A 17,716-nucleotide genomic window follows, 5' to 3' on the forward strand; every position below is an offset into this window, starting at 1 on the left:
CAACATAATAAGGGTCATAGATGAAAAATCCACAGCTAACATCAGACACCATGGTAAAAAACTGAGAGCTTTTCCTCTAAGGTCAGGAAGAAGACAATGATGTCCACTCTCACCACTTTTATTTCACATGGTACTGGAAGACCTACCCACAGCAATCATACAGGAAAAAGGAATAAAAGGCATCCAAATTGATAAGGAATAAGTAAAGAAGTTATATTTAGACATACAGAAAACTCTAATGCCGCCCCCCAAAAAACTATTAGAAGTAATAAATAAATTCAATAAAGTTGAAGGATACAAAATTAATACACAGATATGTTGCATTTCTGTATGCTGATAATGAAGCAGCAGAAAGAGAAATGAAGAAAAAAGGTTCCATTCACAATTGCACCAAAAAGAATAAAATATCTAGGGATAAACTTAACCAAGAAAGTCCAAGACCTGTGCTCTAAAAACTTTAACACTGATGAAATAAATTAAAGACAACACAAAAAAATGAAAAGTGCATATAATGCTCATGAATTCGAAGAGTTAATAGTGAATGTCTATACTACACAAAGCAACCTATAGATTCAATGCAATCCCTATCAAAATACCAATAATTTTTCACAGAATTAGAATATATAATCCTAAAATTTGTGTGGAACCAACAAAGACATGAAAGAGACACAAAAAAATTGCCAAAATAATCTTGAGGAAAAAAAGAACAAAGTTGGGGGTATCACAATCCCAGATTTCCACATATACTACAAAGCTATAATAATCAAATAATAATCAAAAGAGTATGGTATTGGCACAGAAACAAACTAGAGAGCACAGGAATAAACCCACGTTTATATGGTCAATAAGGGGACAAGAATATACATGGGCGAAAAGACCGTTTCTTTAGTGAACGGTGTTGAGAAAACTGGACAGCTACATCCAAAAGAAGGAAACTGGACCACTTTCTTATATCGTACTGATAAATAAACTCAAAATGGATTAAAGACCTAAGTGTGAGATATGAAGGCATAAAACTCCCATAAGAAAACATAAGAAATAATCTCTTTGATGTTGGCCTTAGCAACATTTTTCCAGGCATGTTTCTCCTGTCAAGGGAAAGAAAAGCAAAACTAAACTATTGGTATTACACCAAAATAAAAGCTTTTGTACAGCCAGGGAAACCATCAACAAAATGCAAAGGCAACTTACTGAATGGAAAAGTTATATGTAAATGATATATCCAATAAGGGGTTAAACCCAAACTACACACAGAATTTCTGTAGCACACCACCAAAAAAAAGAAAAGAAAAAAAAATCTGATTATAAAATGGGCAGAAGGCTTGAATAGATATTTTTACCAAGAAGTCAAACAAATGGCCAACAGACACACAAAAAGATGCTCTACATCACTCATCACCAGGGAAAAAAGCAAATCAAAACCACAAGGAGATATCACCTTGCATAAACACAGGAAATAACAAGTGTTGACAAGGACAGGAGAAAAAAGAACTCTCATGCACTGCTGACGGAAATGTAAAGTGGTGCAGCCACTGTGGAAAATAGCACGGAGGTTCTGCGAAAACTTAAACCTGGAATTACCATATGCATATGATCCAGTGATTCCACTACGGGTTATTTACCAAAGAAAACAAAAACACTAATTTGAAAAGATATATGCACCTCTCTATTTACTGCAGCATTATTTAGAACCATCAGCATGGACGGACCTAGAAGGTATGCTAAGTGAAATAAGTCAGAGAAAGACAAATACCACATGATTTCATCATATGTAGGATCTAAAAAACAAAACAAACAAACAAAAACAAGAAGCAGAATCAGACCCATAAATACCGAGAACAAACTGATGGTTTTGAGAGGGGAGAGGGATTTGGGATGGGAAAACTGGGTAGAGGGGATGGTATTGCAGTTAAACAATGAATAAGTCACAGGGACGACAGGCACAGCATGGGGCTACAGTCAGTGGCCTGGAATGGCACTGTATGGTGACAGATGGGGGAACCATGTTACACTTGTGGTGAGCACAGCAGTTAACATAGTCGTCAAACCACTATTCTGTAGACATAAAACTAATCTAACACTGTTTGTCAACTCTACTTCAATAAAGAACTTATTTATGAGTACTGCTTTAAATTTTAGAAAATTAGGAATGAAATTTGGACCTTAATGGTAAAAACAAAACAGGACGGACGGACACTACCTGAAAGTACAATGATCACAGGGAAATGTGTGAATTATGGTACACCCCCCACCCTGGGAATACTCTGTATTATGGAAAATATTGAGGTTGCTCTGTACACCAATTTAGAAGACCAGGTACAATACGGACACTCAAAAATCGAGTTGCACAATATATACAAAAACATGACATTTTCAGGTTGTCTTCGTTCATTTGGGTTGCTATAACAAAATACTACTGACTGGGTGGCTAATAAACAATATAAGTTTGTTTCTCACAGTTTTGGAGGCTGGGAAGTCCAAGATCAATTATCATGATCAAGTTCTCTGAGCGGGGGGCTTCTTTCTGGTTCACAGCTGGTATGTTCTTGTCCTCCCTTGCATGGTGGGAAGAACAAGGAATCTCTTTAGACCCTCTTTTATAAAAATATTCACAAGGGCTCAGTCCCCATGACCTAACCACTTTCCAAAGGCCATCAAGTTTGGGGGTTAGGATTCAACATATGAACTTGGAAGGGGAAGGGGAGAGCACAAACATTAAGATCTTAAGGGTGGATAACCAGGGAAATATTTCTCCCTGCTCTGAGGACAAGGAAATGCCTCTACCTTACACCAAAAACCTTCCTTGATAAGGCCAACAACAAGAAGAGAGAAAGAAGAAAAATTCTCCCTTAGCATATCTGTCCCTAGACTAGACCAGATGCCTTCTCTCCCAAGCGGCTAAGCAAAGGCTATGTTCAGCTGCTCCATCGTGGCAGAACAGCAAGGGTCTGGTAAAGGGGTGCACAGGGCAATGCACAGGGAGGGAAGAGCGCTGCTCCCTACCCCCACCACCCCTTCCCACTCTGCACATCCCTCAAGTTCCCAGTGCTGCAGGGAAGAGAGCAGGGCACATGGAGTCCAGCTGACCTGGCAGAGAGGGAGCTTTCCAAAAGACTTGGGGTCTGACAACAGAACAGGGAGGGGCGGTACACACCAGCACCTCCTAATCAGCAGAGGTGGCTGTGTGTTTCGGAGCCACTGGAACTGATTGTGGTGCCTCCAACTCTAGCAGGTGGGTAAGGTGGCCCAGCCTGGCCTGGCTCTGGCTCTAGAAAGCCTGTTTTCTGGGCTGTTGGTCTGACGTCGGCAAGAAACACTCCATCCACTCACACCATTAATTATTCACAACAGAGAAATGCACCCAGAGAGACACAATACACAAGGGTAATGTGAGTGCTTTGAAAGAAGCTTCCATACTCCAGTGGGAGACTCAGGAATAGGGCCTGAAAATGGCCCGGCCAAAATCAAGAGCAAGGAAAGAGCAGTATTGGAAGGAACGGCCTCTGCCCAAGCTGCACGGAGCTGGGCACACGTCGCTGCCTGTTAAGCCATGGACCATGAACTCCTGGACGGCAGGTCCTGGCTCCCTCATCTTCCCTTCCCACCGTCCCTCCCCTCACTCCCTCCTCCTTTAGTGGTGGTGTGGAAACAGCACGTACTCAATAGATGTTAGAAGATTTAACGCGTGACCGTGATGGCCACTCTCCCGTTATCGATCATGTCGTCAGTCTTCCTTTTTGTATTTGGCCAAAACACTTTCCATCCGTATGCTCCCTTCCATTCTCTTCTTCGAGGAGGCCTGGTGTGGACTCCCTCCAGGCTCAGTGGGGCTGACTTGTGAGAAACTTCCCCACACTCTCTCCTTCAGTGGTACTTAGATCTGAACCCAAAGCTAAAATAAGTAATCAATGGAACATCTAGAATTCAAATGCTCTGCATCTCTGTTCTAGCCATTTGGCAGTCACAGATGCGACCAAATGCAAAAGGCCCTTGAGAAAGCTACAGGCCTGGGTAAATGCCCTACTCTCTCCTCATGCCAATTATTTTATTTGTAAAACTAGGTAGGAACAGTTTTAAGATTTCCTTAGTAGTCTAAGAAAATATAGATAAATCAAGGACCATCTTTGGGGTCAAACCTTTCTCACCTGCCAGCTCTCCAGAGGGCTACTAGGTTATCTCACTTCAAAACCACAGGTCTAGTTAAGAAGACACAACCCACTTCTAACCTAACCTCGATTTTCTGGAAAGAATAACTAGATTCATTTCTATTCACATAGAACAGGAAATGTGCACATAAATCACAAGTTTTCTCGGGCTTATTTAAAATCCAATGAAAAAAGTCATTGTCCGAATTAACACCCATGTACCTGACTATCAAAAAGCTTCAGCTCAGCACCAAGGAAGATGCCTTATGAACCCCAAAATCTGAATCAGTGAGCAGCCAGGGCTCCTAGATCCATCCCACTGGCTGACCGCGTGATTAACATCTTCTTCCTACTGCCATGTCAATACTGAGACCTGCAGAAGATGACTCATTCCTTTGAAAGAAAATATTAGGTGGTTGTTTTGTATTTGGCAAGAAGGGTGGACCCTAAATGAGCTGAAATCCAGCCCACGTCTGCAGGCTTGCTTCCGCCACAATTCATAAGTGCACTCGGTCATTCATCTTTTACTCCCAATGCTCGCTCGACGTTATTGTGCACAGACAGCGGGAGGGTGTCCCAGAATGAGCAGGATGAGACCTTGCAGCTTACCTAGCATAGGAAACTGGGACCCAGAAAGGTTAGCAGATTTGCCCCTGATCACACAGCAACCTAATGGCAGAGCAGGACTAGAGAAAGTCTTGACTTCCAGTCCCTAAAACGTCTTCCATCACTGAAGAGTGGCAGTGACTCACTCCTGTCTTCTCCGAGAGTGAGGCCACCGTTCGCTGTGGTTCCTAAATGCACTGAATGCCTTCTGTGTCAGGCCCTGTGTCAGCACAGAGACAAAAAAGCCTGCTAGACAGACCTCTGTCCTCAACAGACTCCTGGTCTCAGGAGGAGACAACGGATGGTTTACTCTGGCAACAGTGAGTCTGATGATGGCACATGGTACCAAAGGACCAGAGAGGGACACACGCCCCTCAGCTGAAAAAGAGATAAAGGTAGAGAGGCCACTATCAGAAGCTTTCTGGAGGCAGTCACACATATAATGAGCTTAGAAAGGGCACCACACGGGGTAAGCACTCATGTCAGCTGTTGTCATTTTTAGTCTTTGAATTATTAGTAATTCCCTCACAATTCCCCTGACGTCGTGGAGGGCCCTGTGTTGGCTGCGGTCTGGGAAAACTCAGGGACACACTCTGTTCTGTCTTGGTCTGAGGGAGACACGGAAACATGGGTGCATCCTGGGGACCCCTGTAGGGCGAGCTGGGGCTAGGAGGTCCTGCCAACCCTCCATATGAGGCTGTCCCACTGCTGTCAACTTTGGAGAAGGCCTCGAAGTCCCTGGCCCCACCCTTGGAAACTTACCTGTCTGTGTCCCCACCACAGACTCAGCACTGGAACGTGTTCCACTTGCTTCTGCCTCCCAAGCTGTCTCCCACCTCCGCCCTCGGAGATACACATCCGTTCACGGATGGCGGCTGCCAGCGGGAGAGCCTCTGGGACAAGCCTCAAGCTGCAAATCCTAGCAGAAAGGATGCCACTTCTCGTAGAGAGGGGTGCCACTGCTCCTCGTCTGCAGCAGCCCCCCCACCATCCCCTGCCCAGGAAGGGGTGAGTTACGGCCCAGGCGCTACCCACTCAGGCACCAAGGGCCCCCTGTGCCAACCTCCAGGTACTGGAGCCAGATGGGGAAGGTCACCAAAAGCATGCCCCACAGTGAGCCAAACTCACCCAGTCCTCCTGTCCCTCTGGGGTGGCAATCCTGGGATATAAAGTTAGGGGTCCCGCCTGGGTGGCTCAGTTGGTTAAGCAGTTGCCTTCAGCTTAGGTCATGATCCCGGGGTCCTGGGATCGAGTCCCACATCGGGCTCCTTGCTCCACGGGGAGCCTGCTTCTCCCTCTGACTCTGCCTGCCACTCTGTCTGCCTGTGCTCATTCTCACTCTCTCTCTCTCTGACTAAATAAATTAAAAAAAAAAAAAAATCTTAAAGTTAGGGGTCCCACCTGGTCATCTATGCACACACATCCCGAGCCCCTCTGAGACATAATGCCACCACACATTAGTGACACACATGTTAGGGACACGCACAGCAGTGTCTACCCTGACCACAGCTGAGTACAGCAGCCACTTTCTAGTGGGACTGATCTGCCGAGCTGCTGCACGGATGAGGGCCGGCGAGCCCAGCCCACCTCCCCTGCACTGCCTGGCTGCCCCCCCCAACCCCCGCACACTCAGGAGCACTGGGCGCACTACCTGAGCCGGGACAGCAGCCCCCTGTCTCCAGGCAAGGCACAAGGAGCTTAGCACTTTCTGCAGCCAACAACAGGCCGTACACAGTGAGCTGGCTTTGCCTGCAGTGCTTTCTGGCCTCCACACAAACAGGGAGGAGAGAGTGCTCCATCAGATCCCAGTGGCCCTGTGTCTGCCATGGCCCCAGGACAGGCTCCTTGGCAGGGCCCTTCTCTTATCTTCTCCTCTCGGGCCTCCCGCAGCTCACACACCGTTCTAGGCCCTGCAGACAAAGGGGGTTGTTGAATGAGCAAGTCCTTGATAGAAGAACGATTTAAGAGGAGAATGAAAGTGAAGGAACGGGATTTGGTGAGGCCACGTGACCACCCAGCTATTTTTAAATCCTACTGTTGCTAGGAGGAGATACTAGGAAGCTCCGAACCAAAGTCAAAAAAGCACATTTTAATGAAAGGCTTTTGAAAGGGCAGCCTGTAGATAAGAAAGGTAGCAGAATAAAGGGCAGGGGAAAAGGAAAAAAAAATTTTGAAACATGTGTTGTTCCTCTGTTTGGATTTCAAAGGGACTTTTTCTTTAAAAACAAGGAGAATATTTTGTTTGTACACATACGTATGCAGGCTTCCAGCTCAACAGAGGTCAAAAAAAAAAAAAAAAAAAAAGAAAAGAAAAGAAACCAATGAAAGAAATTTGAAAAACTGACTGAAGGGAGAAGGCAGTGGGAGAAAGATAATTTAGCATAAAGAAATCCAAACAGGCAATGGTAATTTTGTACATCTAGGTAGCTATAGAGGAAGCCTAATTATCTTAAAAAATTAGCCTCTATTAGCTTGGTAACTTTAATGCTGGAATAAAATTCAGGAACATGCAGAGAAGCAAGAAAAGTAGGAGTACCATATGGGATTTCTGGTGAGAGACATGAAATCAGATTTCAAATGTACGAGTAAAATCTCTAAAACAAGTTTGCAAACGAGATGTTCTCTCCCTAATGCATTCCATGAAAAATTATAGGCACAAAACAGAGGAATCATTTGGAATATATTTTCTGCAGGGGAAAAAAATCCTGTCACAGAATAGGAAGATGTCATTTGGAGTCAACGCCTCTTTAAGAAATTCCCTATTTTGAAGGCTCCTATGCAGCAATGAAAGGCAGAACACACCAGAAGTGTATTTTGAAGGTGAGATCTGTTAACTCCTGGGATTTAATTTAATGTTAAAGGTGCTTCGAAAACAACTGCTCAGTCACACGTTATTACACTGCAGCTCCCGGGAGCACAGGCACCTTCCCCGACCCACACCACTGTCTCCCGGCAACAGCAGCGTCGGCAGACACTCCCCGAGCGTCTGGGGCGAGGCGCGGCCGTCGCAGCCCCTCGAGCTTCCTGTGCGCTAAACCCGTGTCGTGAGGCAGGCCTGGTTCTCCAGCATGGAGACCGGACAGCACTGGCATGGATGCTGGATCTCGACATCCAGGCTACAAGTGAGCGTGAGCTCAAGCCAGATACAAGTTCACCTTGACCTGCACCACCGTCTCCCTGGAGAACCCAAGAGAGCTGGCTCTGGGGAGCAACAGGGCTGTTGCCCGTGTCCTCCGCAGTCCCAAGTGCTTCTGGTTGGGGCTGTGATCTTCCTGGGCCTGTCATCTGGCTGGCAGCACACCGGTCCTTGAGCAGCAGAAGCTTGGACAGAGGAGAATTCATCTACACCATGTCCCCTCAATCCTTGTGTCCTTCAGCAGCCCCACTAGATGGAAAGCAGCGGGGAGAGCCTCCGTGGGGAAACTCGTTGCAGGTGCAGGACAGTGACAAGCGCAGCTTGTGGAGGAACTGACCCCGTGTGCACACCGAGGAGAGGCACGCGGCCTTGGGGGTATGTGTGTTTACACACGATTTCAGTGCTGAGCACGCCACACGCCCAGGTCAACACTCACGCTCACATTCCATGGGGGAGCTAACCGGGAATCGGGTCCAAAGGCCGGTGAAGAGTGGCGTGCGTGGCCTGGCTGCAGCGTGTGGAACTGGACAGAGGCCATGATTCACCATGTATTGATGGACGATACACAGCTGAACTGTTCCCTTCGAAATGGGGACTTCTGTTACGTGGGTTTCCCCGCAATTAAAAAAGAAAGTCATAGTGTGTGTGGTTGGGGCTTTCAAACGGCTGTGGGTTAAATGAAATTAACTCATGTCAGGGGCTATAGTAAATTCTCAATGTTACTATTATTACCTTTTATATGAGCTTCAGCACTGAAGTAATAGAGTGAGTTTCCTTTCTAATTTTTAGAACCCCCTCCACCACTGGTAAAGAGACGAGAGAAGAAACAAAATCAACAGACAAACCACACTAAAGACAGGACAGGGCTTATCTCTGTGTTCTCCGTTGATACAAAAACCTTTTCCAAATATGGAGGGAGTAAGTAAATAAATAAAGGAACAAAAAACAAGTAAACCCAAGAACAGCAATGACCTCCACCTCCCAAACTCTCAAAGACCAAGAAATGGGAGCACCAGGTGGCTCAGTGGGTTCCTGACCACCTCTCAATGTCGACTCATGTCATGATCTCAGGGTCCTGAGCCTGAGCCTGCCTCAGGCGTCATGCTCAGCAGGGAGTCGCTTGGGAGTCTCCCTCTCTCCCCCTCTGTTCTCCTGGTCACCCCCCTCCGCCCCCGCTCACATGCTCACCTGAACGCATTCTCTTTCTCTCTCTCTCTCCCAAATAAATAAATAAATATTTTTTAAAACCATAAGGAAATGATTCATCAGCTCATCTACAAGACAATTTGACAAAGGTCTGTTTTCAGGGGCGCTTGGGTGGTCTGGCCGGTTAAGTGTCCAACTCTGGATTTGGGTCCGGATCCTACGATCGAGCCTCATGTCGGGCTCTGTGCTACTTAGGGTTCTCCCTCTCCCTCTCTCCTCCTTTCCAATGCCTCCTGGTGGCACAAACTCTCTCTAAAAAAAGAACTAAAGTTTACCAAGGAATATCCATTATCCCAAGAACCAAAATATTTTATCTCCATGCTCTCTCATAGCCATGTTTATTCAAGCTGACAACTCTGTAATTAAAGCCCCTATGCTGCTGCTTTATTTCCCAAGTGGGTTTTTTTTTTTGCCACTGAAGAGGCCTTCTGCCAGGACTCCTGCAATGTGGGGCATTAAGGACCTTGCTTGTTGGTATGTTCCATTCCCAGGCAGGCAACATTTCTCCTCCTATACTGGTCTCTTTCAGATCAGAAATTCCACAAGAATGGCAGGTAATAAAAATGTACCTCTTGGCCAATTAAGAAATAACGTTCTTTGCTACTATTTCCTGTCCTATCTCCTTATATGCTAAAATATACAGTGTTTCTGCTCTAATACGATTATATACACTACTGAATGATCGCATGTTTTACAAAATTAACTACCAAAAATAACCGTTTCAGAAAAATCTGATTTCGGTCATTCCTCTCAAAACCTATGGAACTACAAAACACAATAAAAATAATAATTGATAACCTGGAGAGTTAATCTGACCCCTAGGCAGGTGGTGCAGCACAGCTAGCGGCTAACTCAGCCAACATTTAAAAAACACACACACTCATAAAACAATAGGGGAAAACACAATAATGCTTTAATTAGAGCAACACTGGCAGGGGCCCAGGCACAGGAAGAATCATAAGCTGCCAAGAGCCATGAAAGGCTGACTGCCCCTGACTAGGGAGGGGCCCAGGGCCAGGTGGTCTTTCTGATCACGGCCAACACACACACACACACACACACACACACACACACACATACACTCACAGTAACTGACCTAAGGACTTTGCCCTATGCAGCTCAAGTTCAGAATCATACCCCCCTATACTTATTCCCTTTGCCTAGGAAAATTTGTATAAATCAGTTTTACTCCAGTCCTGCTCAGACATCTTGCCCTCTTTGACCAATTATGTCTGAATGGGCCTGTCTCCCAAAACAAAGAACCTGGCATTTCGTGCTGTCCTCAGAGGAAGCGGTCTGAGCCAGCTGAGTGTTCTTATAAAGGTCGCCTGCACGTTCATGAGGAGAGGCAGGTGAAACCAAGGGCAAAGGCCTCTGCAAACTGAGTTTTCCCCATCCCATAACCAGTCCTATGTCCTATGAAAGAAATAATGCCCAGAGAAAGACATGACCACAGAATCAAACCCACAGAGAAATGCAAATACTTACATATAATATGTTGGATAGAGTCCTTCAAAATACCAGCAATGTTTTTTGGCCTCTGTGCACTGAAAATAGAAGAAAAACTTTATCAGTGAAAGTCATCTGCATATTGTTAAGAAGATCTGACAAAAAAACACAAGGATGGATGAATTAATATACCTTGAAGTGTGAAAAGCAGAGGGTTAGGGGAAACAAAGGATTAGAGGGAGATCCACCCCCATGATGACTTTCTTTTAAAAAAAGATTTTATTTATTTGAGAGAGAAAGAGAGCACAAGCAGTGGGAGGGACAGAGGGAGAAGGAGAAGCAGGCTCCCCACTGAGTAGGGAGACTGATGCGGGACTCCGTTCCAGGACCCTGAGATCATGACCAGAGCCAAAGGCAGTCTTTTAACCAAATGAGCCACCCAGGCGTCCCCACAATGATTTTTTAATTTTGCTAATTTTACATCTATTTCCCTATAATTTTTCTAGCCTTTATATCCCTAAATATATGGACATAATCAATTCATTAAAAACATAAACTGAAGACAATCCATTTTTAAAAATTCATATGGTACCATACTTCAAATATCTAAAATAAGCTAAAAATAAAGTATTACAGATATCCCCATTTCCCCCCAACCGTCATTTTTGAAAGGTATTTCCCAGTTTTAACATTTCTAGATCTTCATATTCCAATGTATTCCAAAGGACACATTCAAATCATTGATCTCCTGGTGGGGCTCTACAGCTGCCAGACTTTGTAAATCAGGATTCACTTGCCAGCAATAGTGGCGCCCCCTGCCCTCATTCCCGGGGTGGAGCAACCGAGGAGAAGGACGCGGAAGGATAACAGGTAATAGGAGCCTCCCCAGTGTTTTCCAAGGAAGTCTGACACTTGACATAATGGAGAGCAGAGCAGGTGTAATGTGACCTTGCTGGACTACCTTACACACCTCCAGCAACCGAGAGAACGTGGGCCAAGCGCTGAGTGAGAGCTCCAAGCAGAAACACTCTCATGGACCTGAACACAATTTGTCTACAATTCTTCAGCTTGTGCTATCATTTTTTCTTTAATTCATGACGTCCCACATTCATGGTCCAGTTCACTGGACCCTATGTATAAACAATAGGGTCAAAATATTCATAGTACAAAGCTACCAGCATGAAAACAAGGAGAGGCATCATGAAAACACATCTTCTTTGGGCAAGGCAGGGACTAACTGTCTCACTCCGCCCTCTCTCCCCCAGGGTAGCCTTCCTCTGCCTTTCCTGGCCCTAGCATATATATGGCAATGCCCTCTTGCAACGGTCTTCCCAACAGCTCTAAGGAAGTTTCAGAAGCAGACCCCAGCTCTCGAGCAGAGTGCCAAGGGAAAGGTGAAAGCAAATGCTATGTGTTACACTGGCTAAATCAGATGGGTTAGGCAAAGAGCGGGAAACACTGCATTTGTTAAAATGTGCTTCAGGACCCTCAGAAGCACACTCGGGCAGCCTGAAGTGACCCTGTTTTATTAATGGAAAATGAGTTTAATTTAGACTACGTTAGTTCCTGCCCAGTTCAAGAAATGAAGTTCAGACAGCCGAAGCAATCAATTTATTTTGGCAAGGAAGAGCAATTTCAGGTCTCTGCCCTAAATTACAATCCATTCCACTAGAGTCCTCTATTATAAGCTGAGAAACCAGGTCGTTCTTCCAGGTAGCATATTAAATGTTTCTTCTTCATTCTCTGTCACTACTGGAGATAGGCACACATTCTCTGCCCTAGACATTCAACTCTCCCCAAACTGTCCTATGACTACAGGACAGCAGAAAAGAGAAGCCGACCCAGATCTGCCATGAACAGGCTGACCGACTCTGGGAAAGGCAGTGCTCTCTGAGCCCAGAACCCAGCTGCCTGCGTGGTGGTGGTCTGTGACATACACAGAGGCGTGTATGCGATCTGTGGGAATCCATGGGAGCAGGTATGAGCTTCAGAACTACAACAGGATCTATTAAAGCTCTGAATCATTACAGACAGCATAACTCCCAGACACTCTCATGGGGAGCCTGCTTCTCTCTCTCTCTGCCGTCCCCCTGCCCCCCGCTTGTGCTCTCTCGCACCCACTCTCTCTCTCAAACACATCTGAACAAAATCTTAAAAAAAAAAAAAAAGGAAAATTTTATGGCCACACTTCCTGAACAGAAGAGAAAATACCTTTAGAACGGAGCTACCTACCATTGAAACATAGTTTCATTTTATCCTCACTTGAAATTAGTTTGAAATGTGCAAATGTCCAGGCAACTTCCCATTATTTTTGGTACCTGGACTTTTACAACAGCCTTCTTGTAAGGAATGTTAACACTGTAATAACACATCCATATACTTCACCAAAGGTAAAATGGGGTATTATTCCATTTTATAGCTAGATAACAGGAAAAACACAGAGTCACATATTTCATTAGCCAACTGAGAACACTGAACGAGGGCTATGAAGTCCTGGGAATTTTCACGTTGAGCCTTTCCTTCACTAAATGCTTGTGAACTGAACCCCAGGTGTCAAAGTCAGCTTGCACGCCAACCAAGAGCACGACGGTAAGACTGAAGATTAGGTTCCCTAGGAAAGGAGGTGGACAGGAAGATCCCTGCTACAAACCACCCGGGGCTGAGAGCCAGGTTCTGCCAAGTGGAAGTCTACTGCCAAACCCTATCAATCCCAATCCCCAAATCTAGCAAAAGCACCAGGATTCAGGGCAGAGCCAGAGAGCCGGAGCTTTGGCCATATGGTCAAAATGGGAGTTTGTGAGGGATGAGTAAGGGGGGGTTTCCGGAGCATTCCCAAACTCTCAGAAGGGACCTCATGAGCAAGCAGAGGGGTGGTAGGCGGACAGGGAAAAGAAAGGCACTGTGCTAGGGTCCACTGGAAAAAACACCCAAGTCGAGGGGGATGGACGGATCCGTCCCACAGAAGAGAGATGAATCAAAACCTAGAGAGCTGGGTTCTCATGCTGAGAACGTACCAGCCATGGTGCCAGTCAGTCTGGACCTCAGACTTTTTATTTTGAAAACAGGACAGACTCCCTTCTGTGCTGAATTTGTAAGATGGCTTTATGAAGTAACTGCGATCGAGTGCCTGGCCAGACCAGAGTAGAGTTCACTGAGTCTCAGGCCCAGCCAACAATTCTATCTCTAAATGTGTCCTGAATCAAGCTTTCTTAATTCCCTGCAACAGATGACTTCCAAGACTCATTTTCCTGTGATCGCAGACCATCAAAGAGAAGCAGTGCTTCCGAGCCCCTTGAGAGGCGACTTCTATGTATTTAGTACCTTACATTTGCAAGGAAAGTTTTCCAAAATCACCCTAAAATAAATAAGACCTTCTCTAAAAAAAATTTTAAGTATATAAACTAAGAAAAAAAAATTTCAGGGTTATGTCCACCCCAAAAATAGGCCTACCCATTCTACCATAGTTACTGACATGATGCTATCATGGGTTTTTGAGGATTGACCATCTACTGAAACAGAAAATATATCTGTTAGGGAAGTCCGGGTCAGCTGCTCTATTACTGACCAGGCAGTCCCACAGCCAGCGTGCTCTAGGAGTCTGGGCAAACAGTAGGCCCTCGATGCACTCACAGTGTAATATTCCTTCCACGGGGACAATGAAAGTAGTAATAAGCATAATCCTGTACTTCTCAAAGAGATCATAAGGAATAGCAACAATTTACAAACTATTAACAAAGCAGCAGAATATGCAGGATTGTGAGGAAACACATATTTCAAGGAGTAACTCAAATGAGGGTAATCTAAGATTTAGCCTGGAAAGGCTCATGAGACATCTGTAGTCAGGGAAGAATCCCAGTGATCTATTATTCAAGGACTCGGATATTTATAAATGTAGCTGAGCTCTCCTAAATATAGTCATCCACACTCAGCCAGGATCTAAATAAGCCCAAGGAACAAATCCTTGCTAATCCCCAACAGTAATCCTCACACTGACATAAATTATCCTACATCCATCTGTGCTGAATACGGGAGGCCCCAGAAGTCACTGTTTAATAAAATGGCACATCCTTTCCTAACCAAGGTAAAAGACGGGTTCACCACAATAAGGAAACGGGTGACTCTGAGGGAAACGAAGCTGCCTGTGACTTTGGGGCACATGCGAGTGAAGAGTTAAGGGACTAAAGGATTCGAAACACTGGATTTTATCAAAATTCCACCCTTTCTCTTCTGTTCAAAGGGGGGTGGAGCAGGATCTCTACATGAATAGCAAACTGGGGACCTGGGGCTTCACTAACGGAACGAATCCCACTGGCACCTGGAAAGCAAGGGGTTTTCTTTCTTTCTTTCCTTTTTTTTTTTTTTTTTTTTTTTAGCTTATTTCACTAAGTGTGTCCTGGGCAAATAAGTCCACGACTCGGTTCAAAATGGTAGGAAGGCCCTGGGAGGATCAACTTGATGACTCTCTTTGTCAAAGGGCAAGGATGTCCTGCTGTGCTTCGGTGCTGCCTTCCCATCCTTCAAGGCTGAACTCGACACATGCCCCAGGATCGCGGCTGCATTCAGCTGCAAGCCAATTAGAGCGGACGCTGACACGCCCCACAGACTCTGAACAAAGGGAGCCTCCTGGGTGCTGGAGGGGTTTCTGCTCAGGACCAGGGACAGAAGCAGAGGGCAGGGAGAGTCCTTGCTGAAGTCCAGGCAAGGACTTGTGGAGGCAGCAACGGGTAATTACAGCAAGGTCTCTACATTTCAAATAATAAACAGGAGTAAACACGCTGGAGGAAAACAGGAGAAAAAATTCCTGTAATGGAATTTTACTCAACTTCCCAAGTGCTAATTACTGAATCCTCTGGCGTACGGACATTCTCTTTTTCAGAACGTCTCATCTCCAAGGAACCTTGATTTTTTTTTTTTTTTAAAGAAATAAGAGTATGAGTTTTCTCATGAGCATCATTTATTAAAGGAAAGAAAGCTGAGAAACTTTTTAAACAACAGAAATTAAAGATCCTCTAGTGTCTTACAGAAGAAACCAAACAGACATTCCTATATTGCCGGCAAATAATCTTTAAAGATGCAGCACTGTCTATTAATATCTTAATGATTCTAGGGGCATGTAGACTACAAGACACAAATCAGGCCCAGCTGCATATCCCTGGAAAAATTTTGTGGACTCTCATAACTTATTCTGAATAAAGACTTTTTGTTAGCTTTATCTGCTAGCAGAAGAATTGTAGGGGAGCTTAATTAAGCCTGTAACCTTAATGCAAGTAAGTAAAAATCCTCATCTCCAGGAAATGAAAATTAATCAATAACCAAAATTAAAAGGCAGATAATAGCAGAAAATATAAGAGCTTATATAATTCAATAAGAAGATAAAAAATCCCAATAGCAAAAAAAAAAAAAAAACACAGATACAATTCTTCAAAGAAGAAAACCAAACAGTCAAAACAGTCAATAAAGCTATTTTAAGAGATAAAATTCACTAGTAACAAACTAAATGTAATTTATAAATGTAAATTATAGTGGTATGGTTTTAGCTTTTTTAAATTGTTAAAAAAAAAAAAAACCAACTGGTATCAACTGTTGATGAGGGCATAAGGCAAAAAAGCATACCACATAATAGCGTTGGGAATATTATGTCACAGGAAGACAATTTTTCAATATGTATCCAAAAACCTTGAAATGTTCTCCCCAGAGCAATCTACACATTCAAGGCAATCCCCATCAAAACACCATCGACATTTTTCAAAGCTGGAACAAAAAATCCTAAAATGTGTATAGAACCACAAAAGGCCCCAAATCGCCAGGGGAATGCTGAAAAAGAAAACCAAAGTTGGCAGCATCACAATGCCTAACCTCAAGCTACATTAACAAGCTGTGATCACCACGACAGCATGGTACTGGCACAAAAACAGATACGCAGATCAATGGAACAGACAGAGAGCCCAGAAATGGACCCTCAACTTTAGGTCAACTAATCTTTTACAAAGCAAGAAAGAATATCCAGCAGAAAAAGACAGTCACTTCAATAAATGGTGCTGGGAAAATTGGACAGTCACATGCAGAAGAATGGAACTTGACCATTCTCTTATACCATACACAAAGATAAACTCAAAATGGATGAAAGAACTCAACATGAGACAGGAATCCATCAAAATCCTAGAGAAGAACACAGGCAGTAGTAACTTCTTTGACCTCGGCCACAGCAACTTCTTGCAAGACACATCCTTAAAGGCAAGGGAAACAAAAGCAAAAATGAACTATTGGGACTTCGTCAAGATAAAAAGCTTCTGCACAGCAAAGGAAATAGTCCACAAAACTGAAAGACAACCTATGGAATAGGAGAAGATATTTGCAAATGACATATCAGATAAATGGCTGGTATCCAAGATCTATAAAGAACTTCTCAAACTCAACACCCAAAAAACAAAGAATCTAGTCAAGAAGTGGGCAGAAGACATGCACACAGACCTATCTCCAAACAAGACTTACAAATGGTGAACAGACACATGAAAAAATGTTCCACATCACTTGTCATCAGGAAAATACAAATCGAAACCAAAATGAGATACCACTTTATACCAGTTAGAACAGTTAAAATTAACAAGACAGGAAACAACAGATGTTGGTGAGGATGTGAAGAACGGGGAACCCTCTTACACCGTTGATGGGAATGGAAGCTGGTGCAGCCATTGTGGAAAAGTGTGGAGATTCCTCAAAAAGTTAAAAAATAGAGTTACCCTATGGCCCAGCAATTGCACTACTGAGTATTTACCTCAAAGATACAGATGTAGTGAAAAGAAGGGGCACACACACCCACCCCAATGTTCACAGCAGCAGTTTCCACAAGAGCCAAACTGTGGAAGGAGCCGAGAAGCTCTTCAAGAAATGAATGGATAAAGACGTAAAGAAAATTACTGAGTGTTCAGAAAGGATGAATACCTACCATTTACGTCAACAGGGATGGAATGAGAGGGTATTATTTGAGTGAAGTAAGTCAATCAGAGAAAGACAATTATCATATAGTTTCATTCATATATGGAATATAAGAAATAGAGCAGAGGATCATAGGGGAAGGGAGAGAAAACTGAATGGGAAGAAATCAGAGAGGGAGACAAACCACGAGAGACTCTTAGCTAGGGGAAACAAATTGAAGGTTGCTGGAGGGGAGGTG

General features: G+C 44.3%; 1 protein-coding gene across 1 annotated transcript in view; it reads right to left on the bottom strand.

Annotated features, from left to right (window-relative positions):
* Positions 1-17,716, bottom strand: part of VOPP1 (VOPP1 WW domain binding protein) — a 110,514-nt gene that overhangs the window by 47,487 nt on the left and 45,311 nt on the right. The window contains exon 2 of the mRNA XM_082691744.1: positions 10,582-10,640. Coding sequence (XP_082547870.1) covers positions 10,582-10,640 — 59 coding nt within the window. The remainder of the gene's footprint in view (positions 1-10,581; positions 10,641-17,716) is intronic.

This window comes from Mustela nivalis (assembly GCF_964662115.1).
Source record: "Mustela nivalis genome assembly, chromosome: 12".
Lineage (NCBI taxonomy): Eukaryota > Metazoa > Chordata > Mammalia > Carnivora > Mustelidae > Mustela > Mustela nivalis.